Source organism: Ornithorhynchus anatinus, chromosome 7 (assembly GCF_004115215.2).
Source record: "Ornithorhynchus anatinus isolate Pmale09 chromosome 7, mOrnAna1.pri.v4, whole genome shotgun sequence".
In the NCBI taxonomy this organism is placed as follows: Eukaryota; Metazoa; Chordata; class Mammalia; order Monotremata; family Ornithorhynchidae; genus Ornithorhynchus; species Ornithorhynchus anatinus.
The window spans coordinates 72,062,609-72,087,381 of NC_041734.1; the positions used below are offsets into that span (position 1 = coordinate 72,062,609).

At 51.1% G+C, this 24,773-nt stretch overlaps 1 protein-coding gene across 1 annotated transcript in view; it reads left to right on the forward strand.

Annotated features, from left to right (window-relative positions):
- NAV1 (neuron navigator 1) overlaps nt 1-24,773 on the forward strand; it is a 313,376-nt gene that overhangs the window by 55,706 nt on the left and 232,897 nt on the right. Inside the window, 2 exon segments of the mRNA XM_029069967.2 lie at nt 17,507-17,606; nt 20,402-21,250. Of these exon segments, the coding sequence (XP_028925800.1) occupies nt 20,451-21,250 (800 nt within the window). The 5' untranslated portion in view covers nt 17,507-17,606; nt 20,402-20,450.

Consider the following 24,773-nt stretch of genomic DNA (forward strand, 5'->3'; position numbering starts at 1 on the left):
CCTAGTGGGAGTCTCCATTCCCTTCAAATTTCATCTTGACTCAGCAGTTGGAATTAAATTACCCTGGAAGAGGGCTTATTTTCCCTGTTGGCACAGAAACAGATACCTTCGAGGCCTCTCTTGGGACCTTGTTCCTGCCCTCACAGCCAGCATACCCTGTAGTCTGACTTAAGTCCCTCCAGCTGCAGTGTAAGTACAGTTCAAGTGGGGAGCAGCGTGGCCTAGTGGAAAGAGTCCAGGCTTGGGAGTCAGATGACCTGGTTTCTAATCCTGGCTCCGCTACTTGTGGCTCTGTGACCTTGGGCAAGTCACTTAACTTCTCTGTGCCTCAGTTCCTTCATCTGCAAACTGAGAATTAAATCCTCCTCCCCCTACTTAGAATGGAAACCCCATGAGGGACAGGGACGGTGTTTAATTTGAATATCTTGTATCTTCCTGAGTGCTTAGTACAATGCTTGGCACATAGTAAGTGCTTAATAAAATACCATTATTTTTAATAATAATATTAAGTTCATTCATTCAATAGTAATTATTGAGCGCTTACTATGTGCAGAGCACTGTACTAAGCGCTTGGAATGTACAAGTTGGCAACAGATAGAGACAGTCCCTGCCCTTTGACGGGCTGACAGTCTAATGGGGGGAGACAGGCAGACAAAAACAATGGCAATAAATAGAGTCAAGGGGAAGAACATCTCATTAAAACAATGGCAACTAAATAGAATCGGGGTGATGTACATCTCATTAAACAAAACAAACAAAATAAATAGGGTGATAAAGATATATACAGTTGAGCGGACGAGTACAGTGCTCAGGGGGTGGGACGGGAGAGGGGGAGGAGGAGAGGGAAAGGGGGGAGAAGAGGGTTTAGCTGCGGAGAGGTGAAGGGCGGGTAGAGGGAGCAGAGGGAAAAAGGGGGGAGCTCAGTCTGGGAAGGCCTCTTGGAGGAGGTGAGTTTTAAGTAGGGTTTTGAAGAGGGGAAGAGAATCAGTTTGGCGGAGGTGAGGAGGGAGGGCGTGGCCCGGGGGTCGACGGCGGGATAGGCGAGACCGAGGGACGGCGAGGAGGTGGGCGGAGGAGGAGCGGAGCGTGCGGGGTGGGCGGTGGAAAGAGAAGGGAGGAGAGGGAGGAAGGGGCAAGGGGACGGAGAGCCTCGAAGCCTAGAGTGAGGAGTTTTTGTTTGGAGCGGAGGTCGATAGGCAACCACTGGAGGTGTTTAAGAAGGGGAGTGACAGGCCCAGAGCGTTTCTGCAGGAAGATGAGCCGGGCAGCGGGGTGAGGAATAGACTGGAGCGGGGCGAGAGAGGAGGAAGGGAGATCGGAGAGAAAATTGATTCCCTCAGGTTAGAACTTCAATTCCCCCCAATTCCTACTGCTCCTGGGGTTTTTTTTAATGGTATTTAAGTGCTTACAATGTGCCAAGCACTCTACTAAGCGCTGGGGTAGAAGTGCTTAGTACAGTGCTCGGCACATGGTGAGTGTTCAATAAATAAAACTGAATGAATGCAAGCTAATCAGTTGGACCCACTCCCTATCCCACATGGGGCTCACAGTCTGAATCCCCATTTTCCAGATGAGTTAACAAGCCCAGGGGAGTGAAGCGACTTGCCCAAGGTCACACAGAAACAAGTGGCAGAGCCGGGATTAGAACCCAGATCCTTTTTATTCCCAGGCCTATGCTCAGTCCACTAGGCCACGCTGCTTCTCGTGTTCCTGTTCCTCCCAATCTTGACTGGGTCATGGCACGTTGTCCCTCCTGGAATACTGACTGGCTGGCCAGGACTGCAGGCCGGACCAGGCTGGGCTGGGCAGTGGGCACTCGGGTGGGGACCTCTTGGGAGAAGTCTCCCCCCCGCACCCTATCTCCGGCTGGAACGCTGCTCTCAGCTGACACTGTGCCTTTCTTCGCCTCCTCGTTTCTGGCAGGGACCGGGTACGGGGAGGAGAACAACGGGAGGTTACAACTCTGGTGTCACAGGGCCCCTTTCTCTGCAGGGAGGGGGCAAGGAGAGGAGGAGGGATGGCACCGATGCCCCCATTGGCACCCGGATCCCATAGGAGTGACAGACAGAGCTGTGCCTGTCCTCTCCCTGACTTGCCTATCACCGTGGATGGTACGACCATCCTTCCCGTCTCTCAGGCCCGCGACCTCGGTGTCATCGTTGACTCGTCTCTCTCGTTCACCCCCTACATCCGATCCGTCACCAAAACCTGCCGGTCTCACCTTTATAATATCGCCAAGATCCGCCCTTTCCCCTCCACCCAAACGGCTACCTTACTGCTACGGGCTCTCGTAATATCCCGGCTGGATTATTGTGTCAGCCTTCTCTCCGATCTCCCTTCCTCCTGTCTCTCCCCGCTCCGGTCTATTCTTCGCTCCGCTGCCCGGCTCACCTTCCCGCAGAAACGCTCTGGGCCTGTCACTCCCCTTCTTAAAAACCTCCAGTGGTTGCCTATCGACCTCCGCACGAAACAAAAACTTCTCACTCTACGCTTCAAGGCTGTCCATCACCTTGCCCCCTCCTACCTCTCCTCGCTTCTCTCTTTCCACCGCCCACCTCCTCACCGTCCCCCGGTCTCGCCCATCCCGCCGTCGACCCCCGGGCCACGTCCTCCCGCGGTCCTGGAACGGCCTCCCTCCTCACCTCCGCCAAACTCATTCTCTTCCCCTCTTCAAAACCCTACTTAAAGCTCACCTCCTCCAAGAGGCCTTCCCAGACTGAGCTCCCCCTTTGCCCTCTGCTCCCTCTGCACCCCCTCTACCCCCCCTCACTTCTCCTCAGCTAAACCTTCTTTTCCCCCCTTTCCCTCCGCTCCTCCCCCTCTCCCTTCCCCTCCCCTCAGCACTGCACTCGTCCGCTCAACCGTATATATTTTCATTACCCTATTTATTTTGTTAATGAGGTGTACATCACCTTGATTCTGTTATTTTGTTAATGAGAGGTACATCACCTTGATTCTATTTATTTGCCATTGTTTTAGTGAGATGTTCATCCCCTTGATTCTATTTATTGCTATTGTTTTCGTCTGTCCGTCTCCCCCGATTAGACTGTAAGCCCATCAATGGGCAGGGACTGTATCTGTTACCGATTTGTACATTCCAAGCGCTTAGTACAGTGCTCTGCACATAGTAAGCGCTCAATAAATACTATTGAATGAATGGATGAATGAATGCCTGGTCCCCGGACAGGGGAATAGCTGAGTTTGACCTACTACAACGGGGTCTTTCAGCCTTGACGGGCACCCCATGCTAATGAGAAGCTGAGGAAAGTGGAGGGGATTTGTGTCAGAGGGGCAGGGAGTGTGGGGGAGGGTGCACTCTACTTTGTCTCGTTCTCCTGGGGGCCGGGGGTTGGGTAGTGCCAGCCCACACCGTGGCGACGACCAGGCAACCTGCCAGACACCATCTTTGCGGAAGCCCAGTGTCCAAGGGTGGTGGGGAGATTCAAGAAGGTGCTCAGGATAGTGCTCTGCACACAGTAAGTGCTCAATAAATGCGATTGAATGAATGAGAAAAGCTTATTATCATGATTCTTTTAACCCAGAACCCCAGAGCTGCTCATCTTATTGGGTCTCATCTACCATTTCCCCACAAGCCTGCTATGAGAGGGCGAGATGGGATGGGTGGAGAGCAGGTCCAGAGACCACACAGCTGCTGAACCCTATCACCTGATTCCCCTTCCAGCTCCCAGGGGGGGACCCAGTCCTGTGCTCACAGTAGGGGTCGGTGGCTGCCCTGTGAACACCACTCCCTGTTAATGATGGTATTTATGGTACGTTTAATCGTAATTTTGGTTTTTGTTAAACACTTAGGTGCCAAACACTGTTCTAAGTGCTGGGGTAGATACAAGATAATCAGGTTGGACACAGTCCCAGTCTCACTTAGGGTTCACAGTCTCAATCCCCATTTTACCGAGGTGGTAACTGAGGTGCAGAGAAGTGAAGTGACTTGCCCAAGGTCATCTAGCAGATAGGTGGTGGAGCCGGGCAAAGGACCCATGTCCTCTGACTCCCAGGCCCGTGTTCTTTCCACTAGGCCATGCTGCTTATGACGTGCCAAGCACTGTGCCGGGATACCTACAAGAGAATCCGATTGCATACAGTCCCTGCCCCACGTGGAGCTCGCAGTCTAAGAGGGAAGGAGAATAGGTATCAAATCCTCATTTTACAGCTGAGGAAATGAAAGCACAGAGAAGTTAAGTGACTTGCCCAAAGTCACACAACATAGCGTACTGGAGACTGGGCTTGGACGTCAGAGGACGTGGGTTCTAATTCTGGCTCTGCCATTTACCTGCTGTGTGACCTTGGGCAGGCCACTTAACTTCCTTGTGCCTCAGTTGCCTCATCTGTAAAATGAGGATTAAGACTGTGAGCCCCCCATGGGACAACCTGATTACCTTGTATCTACCCCAGCACTTAGAACAGTGCTTGGCAAATAGTAAGCCCTTAAAAAATAGCATAATAGTAATAATAATTATTATTGTTATGAAGTGGCAGACTTGGAACCAGAACCAGGGTATTCTGAATCCCAATCTCATACTGAATCCTAGGCCATGCTGAATTTCTTTCCCCAACTTTCTTCCCCCGCTCCCCTTCCCCTTCCTCCCCCCCATCCCCCGGCCCCGAATGTGCACACAGCTCTGCTCTGCCCCATCAACCTGCTACATGCTGGCTTGGCCAACTCTTGTGCTCCCAGGCCTGGTGGGACCTCTCAGCTTCTTCTCAGAGCCTCACTGGACTCCAGGCTCCCAGAATTACTCCCTCCAACTGCCACAGCTGGCTAAAGGCCTGGCTCCCAGGAGGGCAAGAGGAGAGCAGATTCTAGGGGGTTTGGCCCACCCAGCTCCTGAAGGTCCTGGTTCCTGTGCCATCCAGCAGAAGAGAACCAACTCTACCCACTCTGTGCCAGCCTGCCTATCTCAGTGCCACCAAGCCCCTTACTAGAACAGCTTGGTGCCCATCTAAGCTCAAAATCCACCCAGACCCTATTGGGCCCCACCGCCGGGCAGCTCAAGGGGCCTCTACCTCCCAGACCACAGCTTGGGAGGGGAGGGAGAGCGGAACGGTGAAGGAACATGGTCTAGTGGATCGAGCCTGGGCCCGGGAGGCAGGTCTTGGGTTCTAATCCTGGCTCCTCCAATTTTCTGCTATGTGGCCTTGGGTCAGTCACTTCACTTCTCTCTGCCTCAGTTACCTCATCTGTAAAATGGGGACTAAGCCTATGGGCCACATTTGGAACAGGGACTGTGTCCAACCTGATTACCTTGAATAATAATAATAATAATAATGTTGGTATTTGTTAAGCGCTTACTATGTGCCGACCACTGTTCTAAGCGCTGGGGTAGACATAGGGGAATCAGGATGTCCCACGTGGGGCTCACAGTCTTAATCCCCATTTTACAGATGAGGTAACTGAGGCCCAGAGAAGTGAAGTGACTTGCCCACAGTCACACAGCTGACAAATGGCAGCGCTGGGATTTGAACTCATGACCTCTGACTCCAAAGCCCGTGCTCTTTCCACTGAGCCACGCTGCTTCTCGGCCCTTAGAGCAGTGCTTGACACATTTAGTTCTTTTTGAAGCACCTTTTTTTCTTGCCGCAGAAGCCATTACCAGTTGATGTTTTGGCTGTCGGAGCCCCGGGAGTTTGGGGTTTCATTTGGGGGAAAGGCAAAAAATAATAAAGTGAATGTGTAAGACAGGACTGACAGAGCAGTGAGGAGAGGGCATTTGTCTTGGTAGCTGCACTCAGGATCTGGATGTGCTCCAGCTCCCAAACATACTACTCTATCCCTCCCCAAAATAATAATAAAAATAATCATAATAAAAATGATAAGTGTTAAGAACTTGCTGTGTGCCAAGCACTGTACTAAGTACTGAGAGGTAGATACAAGATAACCAGGTTGGACACAGACCTTGTCCCATATGGGGCTCTTAGTCTAAGTAGAGGGAGTAGGGGGAAAGGAGAATGGGTATCAAATCCCCATTTTGCAGATGAGGAAGTTGAAGCACTGAGAAGTAAAATGACTTGCCCAAGGCTGCTCAGCAGGCTAGTGGCAAAGCCAGGATTAGAACCAAGGTTTCCTGACTCCCAGGTCCATGTTCTTTCCACTAGGCCATGCTGTTTCTCACTCATCCCCTCTGCCCGCCCCCCAACCTAACCTTAGGGCATCAAGAGGAGAGGGTCAAGGCATGTTTGCCCTGGTCAGCTTGGACAGTGAAAAGATGGAGGCCGCAGTAGGGGACCAACCCCAGTTTAATCCAGTGGCCCCCAGGCTCAGCTCTGTTTGCTGAGCCTGAGCTGTGACATCACTCCTGATCTTTGGGTGGCCTCATGGGATTCCACTTTGCTGGAATTGATTCGAGAAGCAGCGTGGCCTAGTGGCAGAGCATGGGCCTGGGTGTCATAAGGGCCTGGGTTCTAATTCCGGTTCCCCCACTTGTCTTGCATTTTATTGAGCAAGTTGTTTCACTTCTTTGGGCCTCAATTCCCTCATCTGTAAAAAGGGGAATGAGATTATGAGCCCTCTGTGGAACAGAGGCTGTGTTCAACTGATTAGCTTGGATCTACCCCAATGCTTAGAACAGTGCTTGGCACATAATAACCACTTAACAAATACCAAAAAAAAAAAAGACTTCTTCCTGAACCAGATACAGAGACCTTCTTAGTTTTTTTTTTAATCTGTCAATCAATAAATGACATTTATTGAGCACTTTCTGTGTGTTCAGGTTTGGAAGAGTATAGCAGGAGCTAGATAGGTTCCCTGCCTTTAAGGAGCTCACAGTCTCATAGGGGAAACAGGTGCAAATTATGAGAGCCTTAAGGAAAATCAATCAATCAACCAATAGTATCTATTGGGAAGCTTACTCTGTGCAGTAAACTGCCCTAAGTGCTGGGTGAAGTACAATCGAATTAAAGAAAAGCAGGAAGCAGGACAAATAAGATGAAAGAGCTGAACAAATAATGGAGTGCATAGATAAATATAAAAATAAATGAAAATATGGATTCGCAAGTACTGAGGCTGAAATTAGAGTACTAAGTGGTAAGGGTGGTTGTAGGTCAGACACAACTTAGGCACTGTGAATTAATCAGGGAAGGCTTCCTGTGTTCTTTAGGTCTCCCGCTGCTGCTGATAATATTTTCTATCTCCCTAGAATTTCACAGTGCAGCTCCTCCCCTAGATTGTAGGATTCTTGTGAGTGGGGATCGTATCTTCCAACTCTATTGTATGTACTCACCCAAGATCTTAGTACAGTGTTCTGCCCACAGTAAGGGCTCAATAAATATCACTGATTGATTGACTGGGTATGTACCCTCTTATCCTCTCAAAAACTCTGAGAGTTGGAGAGAGATGCAAATTGGTTCTTCCCACTTTACATGTAAGGAAATTGGGCACAGAGAGGTTAAGTGACTTCATTCATTCATTCATTCATTCATTCAATAGTATTTATTGAGTGCTTACTATGTGCAGAGCACTGTACTAAGCACTTGGAATGTACAAATCAGCAACAGATACAGTCCCTGCCCATTGACGGGATTTCAGTCTAAGTGGGGGAGACAGACAAAAATAATAGCAATAAATAGAATCAAGGGGATGTACATCTCATTAAAACAATAGTAATAAATAGAATCAAGGTGATGTACATCTCATTTACAGAATAAATAGGGTAATAAAAATATATTATTATTATTATATACAAATGAGCAGATGAAAAAACAGTGCTGAGGGGAGGGGAAGGGGGGAAGAGGACTTAGTTGAGGGGAGGTGGGGGGGGTGTAGAGAGGCAGCAGAGGGAGCAGAGGGAAAAGGGGAAGATCAGTCTGGGAAGGCCTCTTGGAGGAAGTGAGCTCTCAGTCCTCACCCTGCCAGGCCTCCTTTTAGAAGCCCACCTAAGCAGCTTGGTGGCCTTGTGGTGGGGAGTGAGGATGGCCAGTGGTATCAGGAGATCCTAATACAGCTCCACCTGTGGCTAACAATGTGTCCTTGGGCAAGTCACTTAACCCTTCTGGACCTCCGTTTCCCCATCTAGAAAGTGGGGAGACACTAGATTGTGAACTTCATGTGGGTCAGGGACTGGTTCTGATTTCTTAATCTTGTATCTTCCCCAGGGCTAGGCACATATTAAATGCTAGATAAATTCCATAATTGTTATCATCATTATTATTATTATTGTTCTTATAGAGCACACTTCCTCTCTGGGGAGGGGATGGGGAGGAAGGGAAGTGGAAGTGGGGAGGGGCAGTGGAAGGGAGGGAGAAGAAGAATGAGGAGGGGAGAGGGAGGCTGGGTGCCCAGGGAAGAGATGGTCAGAATACTGTTCCCCAAGTCCAACTCGGCCTCCCAGGGAGATATTTATAGCCATGGCCTCTGCCTCCCCTCTGCGTTCCTCCTCCCTCAAACCCCTCCCCGGGGTGATCTGTGGGCTGGTTTTAAACCATTGATTTTCATTCACTCTAAATCACTTCCCTTCTTGGCTAATTGAAAAGGAACCCACAGATATTGATGGGTGGGACCCTACATATGGATCAAATCAGCTCCAAGCCCCAAACTCCACCTCTCCCTTCCCATCCCCACAGCACTGTACTCGTCCGCTCAACTGTATATATTTTCGTTACCCTATTTATTTTGTTAATGAATTGTACATCGCCTCGATTCTATTTAGTTGCCATTGTTTTTACGAGATGTTCTTCCCCTTGACTCTGTTTATTGCCATTGTTCTTGTCTGTCCGTCTCCCCCGATTAGACCGTAAGCCCGTCAAACGGCAGGGACTGTCTCTATCTGTTGCCGACTTGTTCATCCCAAGCGCTTAGTACAGTGCTCTGCACATAGTAAGCGCTCAATAAATACTATTGAATGAATGAATGAAACTGCCGGCTCAGCAGGGGCTGTCGGCTGCCCCCAAAGCCCACCCTATCTGAGAGTCCTACGGTGAGCTGGGAGGAGACCACTGTCCCGGTGGCATGGAGTTGGAGAAAAAAGGGCTTGGGGGGCAGCAGGAGGAACTGGGGCAAGTTTCCTATAGTCAGGGATGAGACACTGGAACAGCGCCAAAACACTTAGGTACATACCTGCAATTTATGTATATTATTGTCTCTTCCTCTAGACCGAAGCTCTTTGTGGGCAGGGAATGTATCTTTTGATATATTATACTCTACCAAGCCCTCAGTACAATGCTCTGCACACAGTAAGCACTCAATAAGTACAATGGAATGAATGAATGGTCTCAGGGAGGTTATGAAATGTCTTGAAAAACTAGACAGACATCTGTTCAACTGCCTGGAGGCGGGGGAATGGATTCTCACCAGTCTCACTGTCGACCTCTTGCTCGTGCCCTCCCTTCTGCCTGGAACTCCCTCTCCCTTCATATCCTGTGGAGTCCCTGCTCTCCCCATCTTCAGAGTCTTTCTGAAATCCCATATCCTCCAGGAGGTCTTCCCTGATTCATCTCTCATCTCCTCACCTTATTCCCCTCCCTACTGCCACTCCAGCCACTCGTCTATGTATTTCTCTCCCAGTCACCCAGGAAGAGGAAGCAACCCCCCTGCCAACCCAAAGCTTGAAGGTGGTAGGTTACAACCAAACTAAAGAAGGACTCCTTCACCCAGCGGCTAATAAGAATTTGGAATCTATGTCCAGGCTGATAATACTGCCAGATGTGGAGGGGTGTGAGAGAGACCTGCCAATAAAAGAAGATGAGGTCAGGGGTGTAGAGGGGAAGAGTTGGAGGTGTTGGGTGACTTTTAAATATCTGTAAAGTGCTTACTATGTGCCAGGCATCGAACTAAGCACTAGGGTAGATACAAGCTATTCAGATTGGACATAGTCCATGACCTACATACTACTCACAGTCTTAATTCCCAATTTACAATTGAGGAAACTGAATAGAGAAGGACAGTGACTTGATCAAGGTCACACGGCAGACAAGTGGTAGAGCCGGATTTAGAAATGCCAGAGGTAGGATGTGGGCGAGAGGTCGGAAGCAAGACAGACGAGATTGAGGTACAGTGAGAAGGTTAGCATTAGAAGAGCCAAGTGTGAGGGCTGGGTTGTAGTAGGAGAGTAGTTAGGTGAGATAGGAGGGGGCAAGGCTATTGACTGCTTTAAAGCCAATGGCGAGGAGTTTCTGTTTGATGCAGAGGTGAGCAGGCAACCACTGGAGTTTCTTGAGGAGTGAGGAAACATGGCCTGAACGTTTTTGAAGAAAAATAATCCGGGCAGCAGAGCGATGGACAGGAATGGGGAAGGACAGGAGTGAGGGAGGTCAGCATGAGGCTGATAGAGTAATCAAGGTGGGATAAGATAAGTGATTGGATTAATGTATTAGCAGTTTGGAGGGAGAGGAAAGGGCGGATTTTAGCAACGTTATGAAGGTCCAAGTGATAGGATTTAATGATGATCAGAAGGACTCTCTCATCCGATGGTCCAACCTCTCCCCAACGCTTAGCATGGGGCTTTGACACCTAGTTAGTGCTTTGGAAATATTTTAGAAAACTTATATCCCTGAGGAAGCAAGAACTCCTCTTCCCTCCACCTCAGATCATATTGTCCATTCCTCTATCTCCGAGGGGGATTTTCCTAATCTTCCATGGGGCGGAGGTGGGGTCTGTCCTGTTCTGACAAATCTCCAGGAAATGGCCCTCCACTACCTTACTTTTAAGAATTTGGCTCTGAAATCTAATCTAAGACCTCCCCCCGCCCCCCGCTGCAAACTGAAAAGCAGGAAGTGGGTTAGAATGAAGGGAGAACTCTTTGAGGAGAAAATGTGTAAATCACACTTTAAGGTGGGAGTTGCAAGGGGGTTTAGGTAAAATGCTTCCGATTTAGGAATTTCTCGGTTTCCAAAGAGCTAAAAATGTTTTCCCATTTGTTATCACATTTGCCAACCTTCTGTCTCTGGGGGGCAGCCAGGAACTAGGGCTCATTCTGCCAACAGGACAGATGGGGGTACCTCAGGCTCAGAGAGGTCGTGACAAGCCCAAGGTCACACAGCCAACATTAGAGTCGGTAATGGAAGTAGGCTTCTCAGCCTACGACTTGAATGTTCTCTGCTCTGCGGCGGCTCCTTCCCTAAAACCACCCGATCCCTTGTGTAAAAATCCTTAAGGCTTTTGGCAAAAAGGGAAGGACTGATATGGAAGCTCGGTGGCTCTTTAAAAGTGGGAGGCTGGGCAGGGAGCTGTTTTAGCAGCACCGCTGGGGAGGGGGCGGGAAAGGCCGGCCCGGGACCCTCCCACTAAGCTCCCCATAAGCCCCCCGCCCGGGAACCCCGCATCTCCGCGTTGTCCTTGAGCCTGGGAACCTCGCTCACTCAAAAAAAGCCCCCGCCTTCACTCCTCCCTCTCTGCAGTCCTCTCGCGCTTTGGAAACATAGTTAAACAGGAGAAGTAGCAGGGCCTGAGTGGATCGAGCGCGGGCCTGGAAGTCAGAAGGTCATGGATTCTAATTTCGACTCCATGTGTCTGCTGGGTGATCTGGGTCAAGTTACTTATTTTCTCTCTAAGTTTTCTCATCCGTAAAATGGGGATTGAGCCTGGGCGCCCCGTGTGGGACAAGGACTCTGTCCAACCCGATTTGCTTGTATCTGCCCCGGTGCTTAGTACAGTGTTTGGAATATAGTAAACACGTAACAAATACCATAATCGTAATAATTAATAATAAACACGTAAGTGGGCAGAAATAACTCCTGCCATTTGGTTGGGGGAAGGGGGAGGTGAGGGGCCGGGTCCCCCTTTGCCACAAGAGAGATGTGGCAGGTTGTAGGATGGAGGGGTGGTGGGAGTTGGGGAAAACCTGAAGAGATGCTTCCCCCCACCCACAGTACCCTTCCCACCTCTCAGAAAATCAGGTCCCTCCCTTTCTTCCTCTTCCTTCCTACCTCTCTTGACACCCCTTCTCCCCTATCGCTCCAATTCCTCCAGCTATGCTTAGCACTTATAAATAGCTCTGCAAGAGGTTCGGTCTATGCTTCTGTTGTTTGAATACTTGGATTATTCTATTGCCTGTGCCTGTCTGTGTATCTGTATCAGTCCCTTCCTTCCCCTGTGGGAAGGCAGTGTGGTCTATTGGGAAGACCTAGGGCCCGGGAGTCAGGAGACCCAGTTCCTAGATCCAGCTCAGTCACTTGCCTGCTTTTTGACTTTGGACGAGAAACTTAATTTCTCTGGACCGCCACTTCTTCAGCTGTAAAATGGTTATGAAAACCCTATTTACTCTCAGACTGTTAGCCCTGGTAGGATGGGAATTGTGTCCCATGTGATTATTTTCTATCCACTGCAGTGCTTGGCCTATAGCAACCAGTTAATAAGTATCTTCATTATTTCCAATAATTGTGGTATTTGTTAAGTGCTTATTTGGTGCCAAGCGCTGAGTTAGATACAAGATAATCACGTTAAACACAGTTCCTGTCCCACACAGGGCTCACGGTTTAATTAGGAGGAAAAACAAGTATTTCATTATCATTTTATAGATGAGGTAACTGAGGCACAGAGAAGTAAAGTGACTCACCCACTGTCACATAACAGGCAAGTGGTGGAGCCAGGATTAGACTGACAGCTCCCTGGGGGCAGGAACTGATAACGATATCCTTGAGGAAGCAAGAACTCCTCTTCCCCCCACCTCCGATCATATCGTCTATTTTCCTGTCTCCAGTAAGTCAGTAAAGACTGACAGATTGGGGGACCGAGGAAGGGAACAGAGAGTGTGAGTTTGCTTTGGGAGAGCCACTGATGGACATAAATGGGAAGCAGGGACGCTGTGGGGGAGCAAACATTGTTAAAGCTCCCAGAATCCAGTCCCTTTCCCCATATTGAAGCTGGAGACCGTGGGGACCATGGAGCCCAGATAGGCAGAGCTTCCTTTTGGCTTTCTTCCCTCCCCTCTCTGCTCTCGATTTCTCTCAGAATAACTCCTCAGGGACATTGCTCTGTTTTGCCAGAAATTCTTGGAGTTTGCTGGCTGAGAGAATTTGAGCGATCACGCCGATGCTTCATTTTATTGCTCGACCTTCTCTGTCCTCTCTGGAGATCCAGAGGTGGCCTGCTCTCCCTCGCCCTTCTACTTGGAGCCGCATGTGGGACGGCGACTGTATCTGACCTGATTATCCTGTTTCTACCCCAGAGCTTGGCACAGTGCTTGGCACAAAGTCTATTCTTAACAAATACCACAATTCAGTCGTATTTATTGAGGGCTTACTATGTGCAGAACACTGTATGGAACACTTAGGAAAGTACAATGTAGCAGAGTTTGTTGACATATTCCCTACCCACAAAGAATTTACAGTCTTGAGGGATTATGATTATTATCATTATGATTATTATTAATGATAGTAATAATAATAATAATGATTGTGGTATTCATTAAGTGCTTACTATTTGCCAGGCACTGTACTAAGCGCTGGGTAGGTACAAGATAATCAGGTTGGACAAAGTCCTTGTACCACATGGGGCTCATAGTCTTAATCCCTATTCTGCAGATGAGGAAACTGAGGCAGAGAGAAGTTAAGGAACTTGCCCAAGATCACACAGAAGACAAATGGCAGAGCTGGGATTAGAACGCTAGTCCTCTGATTCTCAGGCCCCTGCTTTTTCCACTAAGCCACACTGCTTCTCAAAAGGGACCGACTTTCTCTGTTCCCATGATATCCGCAGCTCTGGACCTGATCCCAAGGGGACTGTCTGAGGCCCTCTGGACCAGAGCCTGAGGGAGCCAGTCTGAGCTGAGATGGGTGCGGAACCCCGTTGGTTGGAGAAATAAGCCTGACAGCTTCTCCCCCAGCTGCACACCCTCCTGCTTGTCAAACTCCCGGGATGTCTCCCTCTTTCCTCTTCTCTCCCCGCCCTGAGAACCTCCTCCCTCTGGCAGTCTCCCCTCCACATCTGCCCCTCCACACCTCAGCCCCAGCTGAAATTCAAACCACTCATGCTGAGCCTGACCAAAAATTCATTTCTCAGGCGCTGTTTGTGGGAGCCACGTGACTCCATCTGAGCAAAATCAAGCAGGACTGCGGGGAGAGGAGGAAAAAAGGGTGGGTGTGAGCAGACAGGAAGGTGGGGAGGAGGGGGTCTATGCTTAGGGCTGGATGGTGCCATGAAGGAAACAAAGGCCTGGGAATCAGCCCATCTGGGTTCTCGTCCCAGTTGTTCCTGGGTCACCTCGGGCAGACCTCCCGGCTTCGCTGAGGTGCTCACTCCTTCCGCAGGAGGCTGATCAATACCTAGCTGCTCAGCACTTTGTTGATGCGGAGCTTAATCCGGAGCGCAGGAAACACCTTCTGTGAATCAGAGGAGAAAGTGAAGTGATCCTTCAGGGGCCGGCTGTCCTGTGGGAAAACTCAAAGCAGCGCTCCCATTTCTGGAGGGAAAAGTTAGAGTTCAGAATGGCGTGTGTGTGTGTGTGTGTGTGTGTGTGTGTGTTCTGAGCCTCCAATGATAAAGCAGCAGAACTGAGAAGGAGAAGCCAGAGCTCCCCTAGGAAGCCTCTGCCTGATTGAAGACTACCTCAGTGGGCTATTTTAGGAGGTGTGGTATTTGTTAAGCATTTACTCTGTGCCAAGCACTGTACTAAGTGCTGGGGTAGATACAAGATAATCAGTTCCCACGGGGAGCTCACATTCTAAGTAACAGGGAAAACAGATATTGAATCCCCATTTTGCAGATGAGGGCACTGAGGCACAGAGAAGTTAAGTGACTTGCCCAAGGTCCTACAGCAAACAAGTGGTGGAGTCAGGATTAGAACCCAGGTCTCTGACTTTCAGACCCATGCTCTTTTCACTAGGCTACGCTGCTTCAAAATGATTGGCATCCCAGATCGGTGCTGGAGCACCCTCGAAGGGACTGCTCCTGGGGTACGTCCAGCAGGAAAACCTGGATTTCTGCCCTCAGGGAGCTTCCAGTATAATCAGAAAGACCCCCAGACAAGCCTCTCCCATAAATCCATACAGTTACAAGGAATGGCAAGAGTGAGTTGAGGCGGAGGAGGGGATGGGAATTCTCAACATGTAGCTATTGGAAAATAATGGAGCGAATGAAAACTGCACTAACATAATAATAATAATTACGGTATTTGTTAAGCGCTATGTGCCAAGCACTGTACTAAGCACTGAGGTAATCAGCTTGTCCCACATGGGGCTCACAGTCTTAATCCTCATTTTTACAGATGAGGTAAATGAGGCAAGTGGTGAACCCAGGATTAGAACCACATTCTCTGACTCCCAAACCCGGGCTCTTGCCACTAGGCTATGCTGCTTCTCAAACTAATCATCACGTACTCATTTATTTACTATGGTTCTAGGCCATTATGCAGCAGAAACTTTGCAGCATGTGACACAGAAAAGTGAAAAAGTCCATTAAGATCACTCCTCTATTTCCAGAGATTGAAACAAAGGCCAATTCTGTCCTGGTTTCTCCATCCCCACCCCCATCAGACCCGAGAGTGGCCAGGGGCTGGACTGAGCTGGATTGGGGCTGGGGGCTAGGAGCCGGGGCTGGGCTGGACTGGGGCAGGGCCGGGCTGGGACAGGGGGTTGGGGCAGAGTCTGGGTCAGGGCTTTAAGAAGTCAGGAAGGGCTGGAGCAGAGGATGGGGGAGGAGCTGGGGAAGGGAGCAAGGTTAGGGACAGCAGAGGATGAGAAAGACAAACCCAGCTCAGCTTCTTCTGTCATGGCTCCTGAGAGTCTGAGGCCCCAGAGGCTGAAGATGAAGATCATCTTTGACTCGTCTCTCTCGTTCATCCCACACATCCGATCCATTACCAAGACCTGCCGGTCTCACCTTTACAATATCGCCAAGATCCGCCCTTTCCTCTCCACCCAAACGGCTACCTTACTGCTACGGGCTCTCGTTATATCCCGGCTAGACTACTGGGTCAGCCTGCTCTCCGATCTCCCTTCCTCCTCTCTCGCCCCGCTCCAGTCTATTCTTCACTCCGCTGCCCGGCTCATCTTCCTGCACAAACCTTCTGGGCATGCCACTCCCCTTCTTAAAAACCTCCAGTGGTTGCCTATCGACCTCTGCTCCAAACAAAAATTCCTCACTCTAGGCTTCGAGGTTCTCCATCCCCTTGCCCCTTCCTCCCTCTCCTCCCTTCTCTCTTTCCACCGCCCACCTCCTCGCCGTCCCTCGGTCTCGCCTATCCCGTCGTCGACCCCCGGGCCACGTCCTCCCGCGGTCCCGGAACGCCCTCCCTCCTCACCTCCGACAATCTAATTCTCTTCCCCTCTTCAAATCCCTACTTAAAGCTCACCTCCTCCAAGAGGCCTTCCCAGACTGAGCTCCCCCCTTTTTCCCTCTGCTCCCTCTACCCCCCCTTTCACCTCTCCCCAGCAAAACCCTCTTCTCCCCGCTTTCCCTCTCCTCCTCCCCCTCTCCCGTCCCACCCCCTCAGCACTGTTCTTGTCCGCTCAACTGTATATATCTTCACCACCCTATTTATTTTGTTTAATGAGATGTACATCACCCTGATTCTATTTATTTGCCATTGTTTTTTTGAGATGTTCTTCCCCTTGACTCTATTTATCGCCATTGTTCTCGTCTGCCCGTGTCCCCCGATTAGACTGTAAGCTCCTCAAAGGGCAGGGACCGCCTCTATCTGTTGCCGATTTGTACATTCCAAGTGCTTAGTACAGTGCTCTGCACATAGTAAGCGCTCAATAAATACTACTGAATGAATCATTCCCGCCTCCTGGTGGGAGTGGGGGCCCGGGCCTGGGATGTGCGGTCGATGGGTCAGGAGACAGGTTGGCTTTGGCTTTCCTTTCCCGGGCAGCTCACATCTCCGTTCCGGATGGACCAGGCCTGACCAGCCTTTTGTGGTGGCTGACATGCAGAGAGGGCCGGGGCCGGGATCGGGGAGGCAGGATGCTGGGCAAAGAAGCCAAGGTTTGGATGCCAGGGGCTGGGGCTCGGAAAAGGACTTGCCTCTTCCCTCATTCTAACCTGCTGCTTTGGGGAGGGTCTGAGGGGAGCTTCGCTAACCCTGACCCTGATTGCTTCAACCTCACCCCAACTCAGTTTTTAGGACCAAGGAAATAATATATCCAGGGTATCATAGAAGCTGTGAAAAAGGACAAATCCTTGAATCCATTCATCAGTCACTGGCATTTATTGAGCACTTAGTCTGTGCAGAGCACTATTCTAAGTGCCTGGTAGAGTATCCTAGAGTTACGAGAGACAATTGACCAACTGGACCAGAAATCAAGAGCTCATCTTGTCAACCCCCCTGCCTCCAGGATAGTGAACCCCTAAATCACTCAGACAGTGGGCCTCTGGCCAGCTTTTTAAGACTTTCCCTCAATGCCCTGTTCCAGTACTTAATTCCCCAGTGGTCAGGAAGTTCTTCCTTGGGTCTAATCCAACTCTCTTTTGCTGCAGTTGAAGCCCATTTCCTCTCACTGAACCCTGTGGGAATGTAGACCAGCAGTCAGCGTCTCCTCTGGGTGACCATCTCTGGGCTCACTGCGGTGTCTGTGAGACCATTTTCCAATCAATGATGCCCTCTGAATTCCTTGGCAGGTTTCATCCACCGCAGAGCCAACCAGCAACTAGACCATCACCAGCTGGCCCCAGTGGCAAGAGAGATCCTGACACACCAACTCCACCCCTTGGCCTGCAGGTGAGGCCGTGACCAGAGCTTTGGATCCCTGCTGCAGGGAGGGTAGCACTCTCCTAGCACTCCTCTGGTGTTCCCCTGCCACTCCTCTAGTGCTTCCCTAGCACTCCTCTAGTGCCCTCTTAGAGGTCCCCTAGTGCTACTCTAGTGCTCCCCTCATAGTCTTCTGGGGTTCCCCTATCACTCTCTTGTTCTCCCTTAGCTTTCCCTTAGTGCTCCTGTAGTGCTCCCCTAGCCCTCCCCTAGTGCTTCTCTAGCATACCCCTAGCCTTCCTTAGCATTTCCATAACACTAACCAAGCATTCCCCTAGTGCTCCCCTAGTGCTTCTATCATGTTCTCCTAGGGCTCCCCTGGTACTCCCTCATCCCATAATTCATTCATTCAGTCATATTTATTGAGCATTTACTGTGTGCAGAGCACTCTACTAAGTGCTTGGGAGAGTACGATACAGCAGTAAACGGACACATTTCCTGCCCATAACGAAGCTTACACTCTAGACTGATCTGCACTGGGCTCAGTGGCCCATCCCTGCTAGTTCATGCCTGCTGGCTGGCTCTGAGCCCTGTCTCGGTGGCAGGGAGTGGGGGGCAGAGGGAGCGACCAGCTGGCTGGCAAGTCTGTTTTCCGACAGCAACTGTGAGACTGAGGGTGCAGAGCCGGGGGGAGGGCCGAGCCTCACAGAGCGGGAGGGTGACATGGGAGGACAATTCCGCTTCTGTGTTTTTCTACCATGGCCACCCCACATCCTGTGTACCAGCTTCATGGGAAGCAGTGTGGCTCAGTGGAAAGAGCCCGGGCTTGGGAGTCAGAGGTCATGGCTTCGAATCTCCGCTCTGCCACTTGTCAGCTGTGTGACTGTGGGCAAGTCACTTCACTTCTCTGGGCCTCAGTTACCTCATCTGGAAAATGGGGATTAACTGTGAGCCTCACGTGGGACCACCTGATTACCCTTTATCAACCCCGGCACTTAGAACAGTGCTCTGCACATAGTAAGCGCTTAACGAACACCAACATAATTATAATTATTATTATTATGGGGCAGCAGGTGGTTATGGGCTAGGAGAAATTGCTCTGCTTTCAGCCACCAGTAGCCCTTTGTGACTTGGTGTTCTGAGTACCAAACCAATCTGACCCTGCCAAAGCCTGAGCATTTCCAATTCCCATTTCTCGCCTCCAGTAGCATAGTCTAGTGGATAGAGCATGGGTCTGGGAGTCATAAAGTCATGGGTTCTAATTCCAGCTCTGCCACTTGTCAGCTATGTGACCGTGGGCCAATCACTTCACTTCTCTGGGCCTCAGTTCCTCATCTGTAAAATAGGGATTAAGACTGTGAACCTGATGTGGGATTGTGTCTAACCCAATTAGCTTGTTTTTCCCCGGCTCCTCCCCCAGCACTTAGTACAGTGCTTGGCACATAGTAAGTGCTTAATGATGACGATGATGGTATTTGTTAAGCGCTTACTATGTGCCAGTCACTTTTCTAAGCGCTGGGGTAAGTACAGGGTAATCAGGTTGTCCCACATGGGGCTCACAGTCTTAATCCCCATTTTACAGATGAGGTAATTGAGGCACAGAGAAGTTGTGACCTGCCCAAAGTCACACGGCTGACAAGTGGCAGAGTCGGGATTAGAACCCATGACCTTTGACTCCCGAGCCCGGGCTCTTTCCACTAAGCATCGCTGCAGCGTGGCTTAATAAATACCACAGTCATCATCATCCAGAAAGCTGGAAGATGCTCATTGGTCAAGAGTCCAGAAGGCTGATTAGAAAGACAGCCTTACCCTGATTTCAACGAGTGTAAATATTTTTATGTCAGTGTCCCCTATTAGACTGTAAGCTCCTTTTGAGCAAGCAGCTAGCTCTTGAGATTCTGATATTTTTTCTCAAGCATTTAATACAGTGCATTACACTCAGGCATTCAACGAATACCATCGCTACTGCTATCGTTACCACGCCTCACTCCGATCCTCGGGGAAGAGGATCTTCCGTCCATTTTCCAGCTGGGGAAACTGGGATAACTGATCCAGTATCACCCGATGGGACAGGGAGAGACCCAAGTGCAGCCCAGGACTCCGACTTTCACTTGGCTATACTGCCTTTCGCTTGCAGCAGAGGTGGAGGTTGCGGGGGGGGGTGTCCCTGAGGTCCATTGGCTGGACGTGAGTCGTTGCCATTTGGGCGCCATTCCCTGAACCACCATAGCTAGTGTTGGGATGCAAAAACCAATCAATCGATGGGATTTAGTGAGCACCTACTGCATACAGAAAACTACACTAAGTCCTTGGGAAAATATAATACAACAGAGTTTGTAGACAAACTGCCCACATCTATTGTGGCATTTGTTAAGCATTTACTATGTGCCAGGCACTTTTCATTCATTTATTCATTCAATCGTATTTATTGAGCGTTTACTGTGTGCAGAGCACTGTACTGAGTGCTCGGAAAGTACAATTCGGCAACAGATAGAGACAATCCCTACCCAGAATAGTTGGTGTTAGAGCTGGGATTAGAACCTAGGTCCATATGACTCCCAGGCATGTGCTCTGTCCACTAGACCATGCTGCTTCCCACAATGAGCTTACAGTCCAGAGGGAACATATATGTCAAACCAGACTGGGAAGAAAGCCTTCCCTTCGACTCTGTGCCGACCAGCTTCAGGATGAGGGAATGGAGCCCTGTTTTGGCCCTGTGTCACGCAGAGGATGAACGGACTGATTGTGGGGTGGAGACTGCCAGGGATGGTTTGCTGGTGACGGTTGCCGGGGCAAAGGTTGATCTCGCTTATGTTGTCTCCCAGCAGGACTGTCGGGCCTGGCCCTGGTCTGGTCCCAGCGGCGGCCCTGCTGATGATGATGCATGGAGCAGCCAATGTGGACGCTGGATCCCGCCCCCACTATGCCGCCTCCTCCATCCCTGTGCCTCGGGCCAGCAGCTCCCAGAGCAAGCTCCAACCCCCGGCGGGCTCACCTAGGTTGCGCCCACGACCTAGCGGCCTGACTCCTGGACCCACCCCACGGTTGGCGAAAGCGGCAGGAGGCGCCGCCTCATCTTCCCCCAAGGCCAGCAGGGGCCAGGGCTCCCCCAGAGTTCTGGCAGGCCCGAGGGAGGCCCCCAGCCCCGGGCAGGAGAGACCGGGGCCGGGTGAGGGCAAGAAGGAGGAGGTCAGCGAAGGCCCTCACAGCTCCCCCCGGGGCAGCCCTTGGTCTGTCCGGCGAGTGGTCCCCAGGGGTACAGGTGGGGCCAAGAAGAGCGGAGAGGGCCGCGGTGGCGGAAGCAGGAAGAAGTGCTCAGAGAGAGCCTCTGAGGGAATCTGGTCTCCCCAGATCCCAGTGAGGGGCTCCTCTCGATCCAGCCCCCAAGGTGATGCCATCCGTCCAATGACTCCTGAAGGCCTGGTGGCTGTCCGAAAACCTCAGGACAGCCCAGGAAGAGACCGGAAGGAGGGGAACTGGTCCATCCCGGGGAGGCCCAGGCCTCCGGGGCCTGAGGACAGAGGTCAGCCGGAGGACCTGGGAGTTTCCTGGTCAACCAGTGGCAGCCTGGCAAGGAGTAGAGGCCCTGTCCCTGCCTCTGGAGCCATCAGCTTCTCGTCAGCCCCCTCCCAGAGCCACCCGGTCACGGCCACGGTGGCCCCCTTCCAGTACAGGTGAGTTGGTGGCGGGGTGGCTCAGGTGATGGGGAGCTGGGATGGAGCAGCAGGGTCAGGGTCAGCCTTCCTGTGAGCTGAGGGGCCAGAGGGGGGGCTTTCTTCTCTGAGAGCACCAACCCCTCTGGGCTGCCTCCAACCTCACCCCTTCACAATGTTGCACAGAGCATCACTAAGCGCAGAAGACCCATTACCAGGGACTTCTAGATGGAGTTAGCCCAAGCCTGAGGTCTGCGGGGCTGGGTGGGGAGGGGGAGGAGAGGGAGGACTGTGGGGGAGCAGGGCTGGGGCAGCTGTTCAGAGGTGGGTGCCTTCCAAACACTTTTCTCCTGGGACTGACTGCACCATCTTGTCCATCTCCTGTCCCCAGGTGGGCAACCTGTAACCCAGGCTCCACAGATGAGCAGGGTCACTTTTTAAAGAGATTACCCTTCTTTCTCTGTTTGCCAGCTCAGGATCTTCTTTCCCGCTGTCCCCCTCAGATTTCACCAGTCAGGGACCAGAAGGCCCCACCCTCTAAGTCCACAAGGTATTCCCCCCGCCACTCAACGCAGACCGCCCTGCTATGCCCTTGCTCAGAGCTCTGACGCGGATAAGGGAGGCTCCCGGCCCTGAGCAGGAGAGGCCTGGGCCAGTGGGGGTCAGGAAGGGAGAAACCTCCAGCTCACCCTGGGGCAGTGTTTGGGCAGTCGGGTGAGTCGCCCCCTGGGGTGCAGGTGGGTCCAAGAAGGCCTGCTGTGGGTCCAAAGCTCAATGGCTTGAGCTTCAACTCAAACTCCCTGGGTAGGGGCCCCCCTAGGCAGGGCCATCAGACTCAGAGGCTGAGTGAACTGGTGCGGGTGGTGCACAGCGGGGTTGAGGTAGGGGTTGGGGAGGCTCCCCTTCAATCATTCAGTCATATTTATGGAGCTTTTACAGTGTGCCAAGCACTGTACTAAGCACTTACCATATCCCAAATATACCCAGCCTAACAACCACCTGCCTCAGCCACCTTGCTCTCTGTCTCATATTGTTTCATTCTGTTCTTCACGTGTCGTCACCTGTTTCCTTGCCTGAGGTCCTGATTCCTTGCCTGCTCTACTGGTGGAGATAATAATAATAATAATGTCGTTATTTGTTAAGCACTTACTATGTGCCAAGCACTGTTCTAAGTGCTGGAATAATTACGGTATTTATTAAGCACTTAGTATGTGCTAGCCACTGTACTAAACGGTGGGGTGGATACAAGAAAATCAGATTGAACACAGTCCCTGTCCCACATGGGGCTCACAGTCTTGATCCTCATTTTACAGATGAGGTAACTGAGGCACAGAGAAGTTAAGTGACTTGTCCGAGATCACACAGCAGACAGGTGGTAGAACTGGGATTAGAACCCATGATCTTCTGATTCCCAGGCCCATGGTCTATCCACTATGCCATCTCTCTGCTTAGTGGAGTCAGTAGCGACTAAATGAAGAGAGGTGGTCCTTTCCCGGGCCAGGGAATATGTCTACCAACTCCAAGCGCTTAATACAATGCTCTGCACACAGTAAGCATGTGGCCTAGTGGATAGAGGGCAAGCCTGGGAGTCCAAAAGACCTGGGTTCTAACCCTGGTTCTGCCACTTGTCTGCCACTTGGTCTGCTGTGTGGCCTAGGACAAGTCAATTAACTTTTCTGTGCCTCAATTATCTCTTCTGTAAAATGGGGATTAAGGCTGTGAGCCCCATGTGGGACTCTGTGCATCCTGATTACCTTGTATCTACCCCAGGACTTAGTATAGTGCCTGAAACATAATAAGCACTTAACAAATATCATAAAAAAAGCATTCAATAAATACGATTGATTGATTGACCTTTTGAGGAAGAGACAGAGCAGCTTAAACAGGATGAGGGAGGGCTGCCTGGAGGAGGCAGACTTCCATCACCCTAGCTAGAGAGGCCACAAATCCCTTGTCCCCAGTTAGCCTGTTCAGGACTGCTCTGTCCCCAGGCCTGGGGGCTGGATGCTTTGGGGGGCTGGGCAGCAGGAGAGCCCCTATTCTAACCACTGCCTGGTTCAGTCCAGACGGTTCTGCTGCCTAGAGGCTCTGAGGGACCTCAGAGGACTTTACAGCCTCTTTTTACCCCCTTCACTGAGTAAGTTTGCCCATCTCCTTCCCATGGCTGTCCCTAGGCCCACTGAGGCAAGGTCCACCTGACCCCAAGAAGGTGAAAATTTCACAGGGAGAACCATAAGCAAAGACAGAAAATGACCCCAAAATCCAGAGATGAAAGCCAATCAGATGTTCAGCCAGGCACTATAAAGAGAGACTCATCAGCCAAAGAGACAAGGCCTATCTTGCATAAATCCCTCAGAAGGGATATGGAGGGGTGGAGCTGGGGAGATTGGAGAAAGGTGGAGGGGTGGGTCACTGTGGGATCCAAAGAGGGGGAGGGGCTTTACAGGGAGGGCATTTGGCATGCATCAGTGCTTGAAGGTTAGAGAATCTGTGTGGGTGGCAGTGAGCAATGTTCAGAATTTGCACTCAGAGCTTCAGCTGCCTGCTTCTCGGCTCTGGACCCGATCACTGACCCTGCCCGGAGAAGGGCCGCTACTAAAGCACCCCACCGGTGTAGTCTGCCACTCAATCAGGCCAACGCCCTGATTATTACTGGCCAGATCTCACAGCCCGGGATCATCCCCACCCAGGGGGGTTGGGAGACGGCAAAGCCCAGAGACCACAGGGCCTTGGCCCAGCCGAACCCAAGGCACCCAGGAGGCCCAGAAGCGTGGGCAGGTGGGAAGTGCCAGGGACACAATAGCGGGGAGAGGAAGGAGGGAGGGCTGACTCTCTGCTGACACCACGGGACTTTGGATGGTTCATGTTGCTGGCCCACATTCCCCAGAAGGCCCATCTGCTTTCCAGGAGTGCCAGATCTCCAACTTTCGTGGAAATCTGTCCCTTACAACCTGGCATCTCTGAACCGGCCCTCCTCAAGAGCATATGGAGCAGCCAACCAGAGATTCCCCAGGCTGCCAGGGCTTCAAGAGGTCAACCTGTCCATTCCCCTGCAGGGCAGCGCTGCCCTCACATCAGTGAGGGCATTTGTTAAGCACTTGCTGTGTGCCAAGCACTATTCTAAGCACTAGGGTAGATGCAAGATAATCAGGTTGTTCCCCATGGGGCTCACAGTCTTAATCCCCATTTTACAGACTAGGTAATTGAGACATAGAGAAGGTAAGTGACTTACCCAAGGTCACACAACTGACAAGTGCAGAGCCGGGATTAGACCCTCATCATCTAACTCCCAAGCCCATGCTCTTGCCACTAGGCCGTGCTGCTTCTCTATGAAATAGCATCTGAGCCCCCACTGGGAAATATGTAACAATTGATTCTCTCCCTGCCCATAGTTGATATTCCTCCCATCCCCAGCCCTACAGCATTTATGTCCTTATCCATCATTTATTTTAATACCTGTCTCCCTGCCTAGACTGCAAGCTCCTTTGATTCATTCAATAGTATTTATTGAGCGCTTACTATATGCAGAGCACTGAACTAAGCA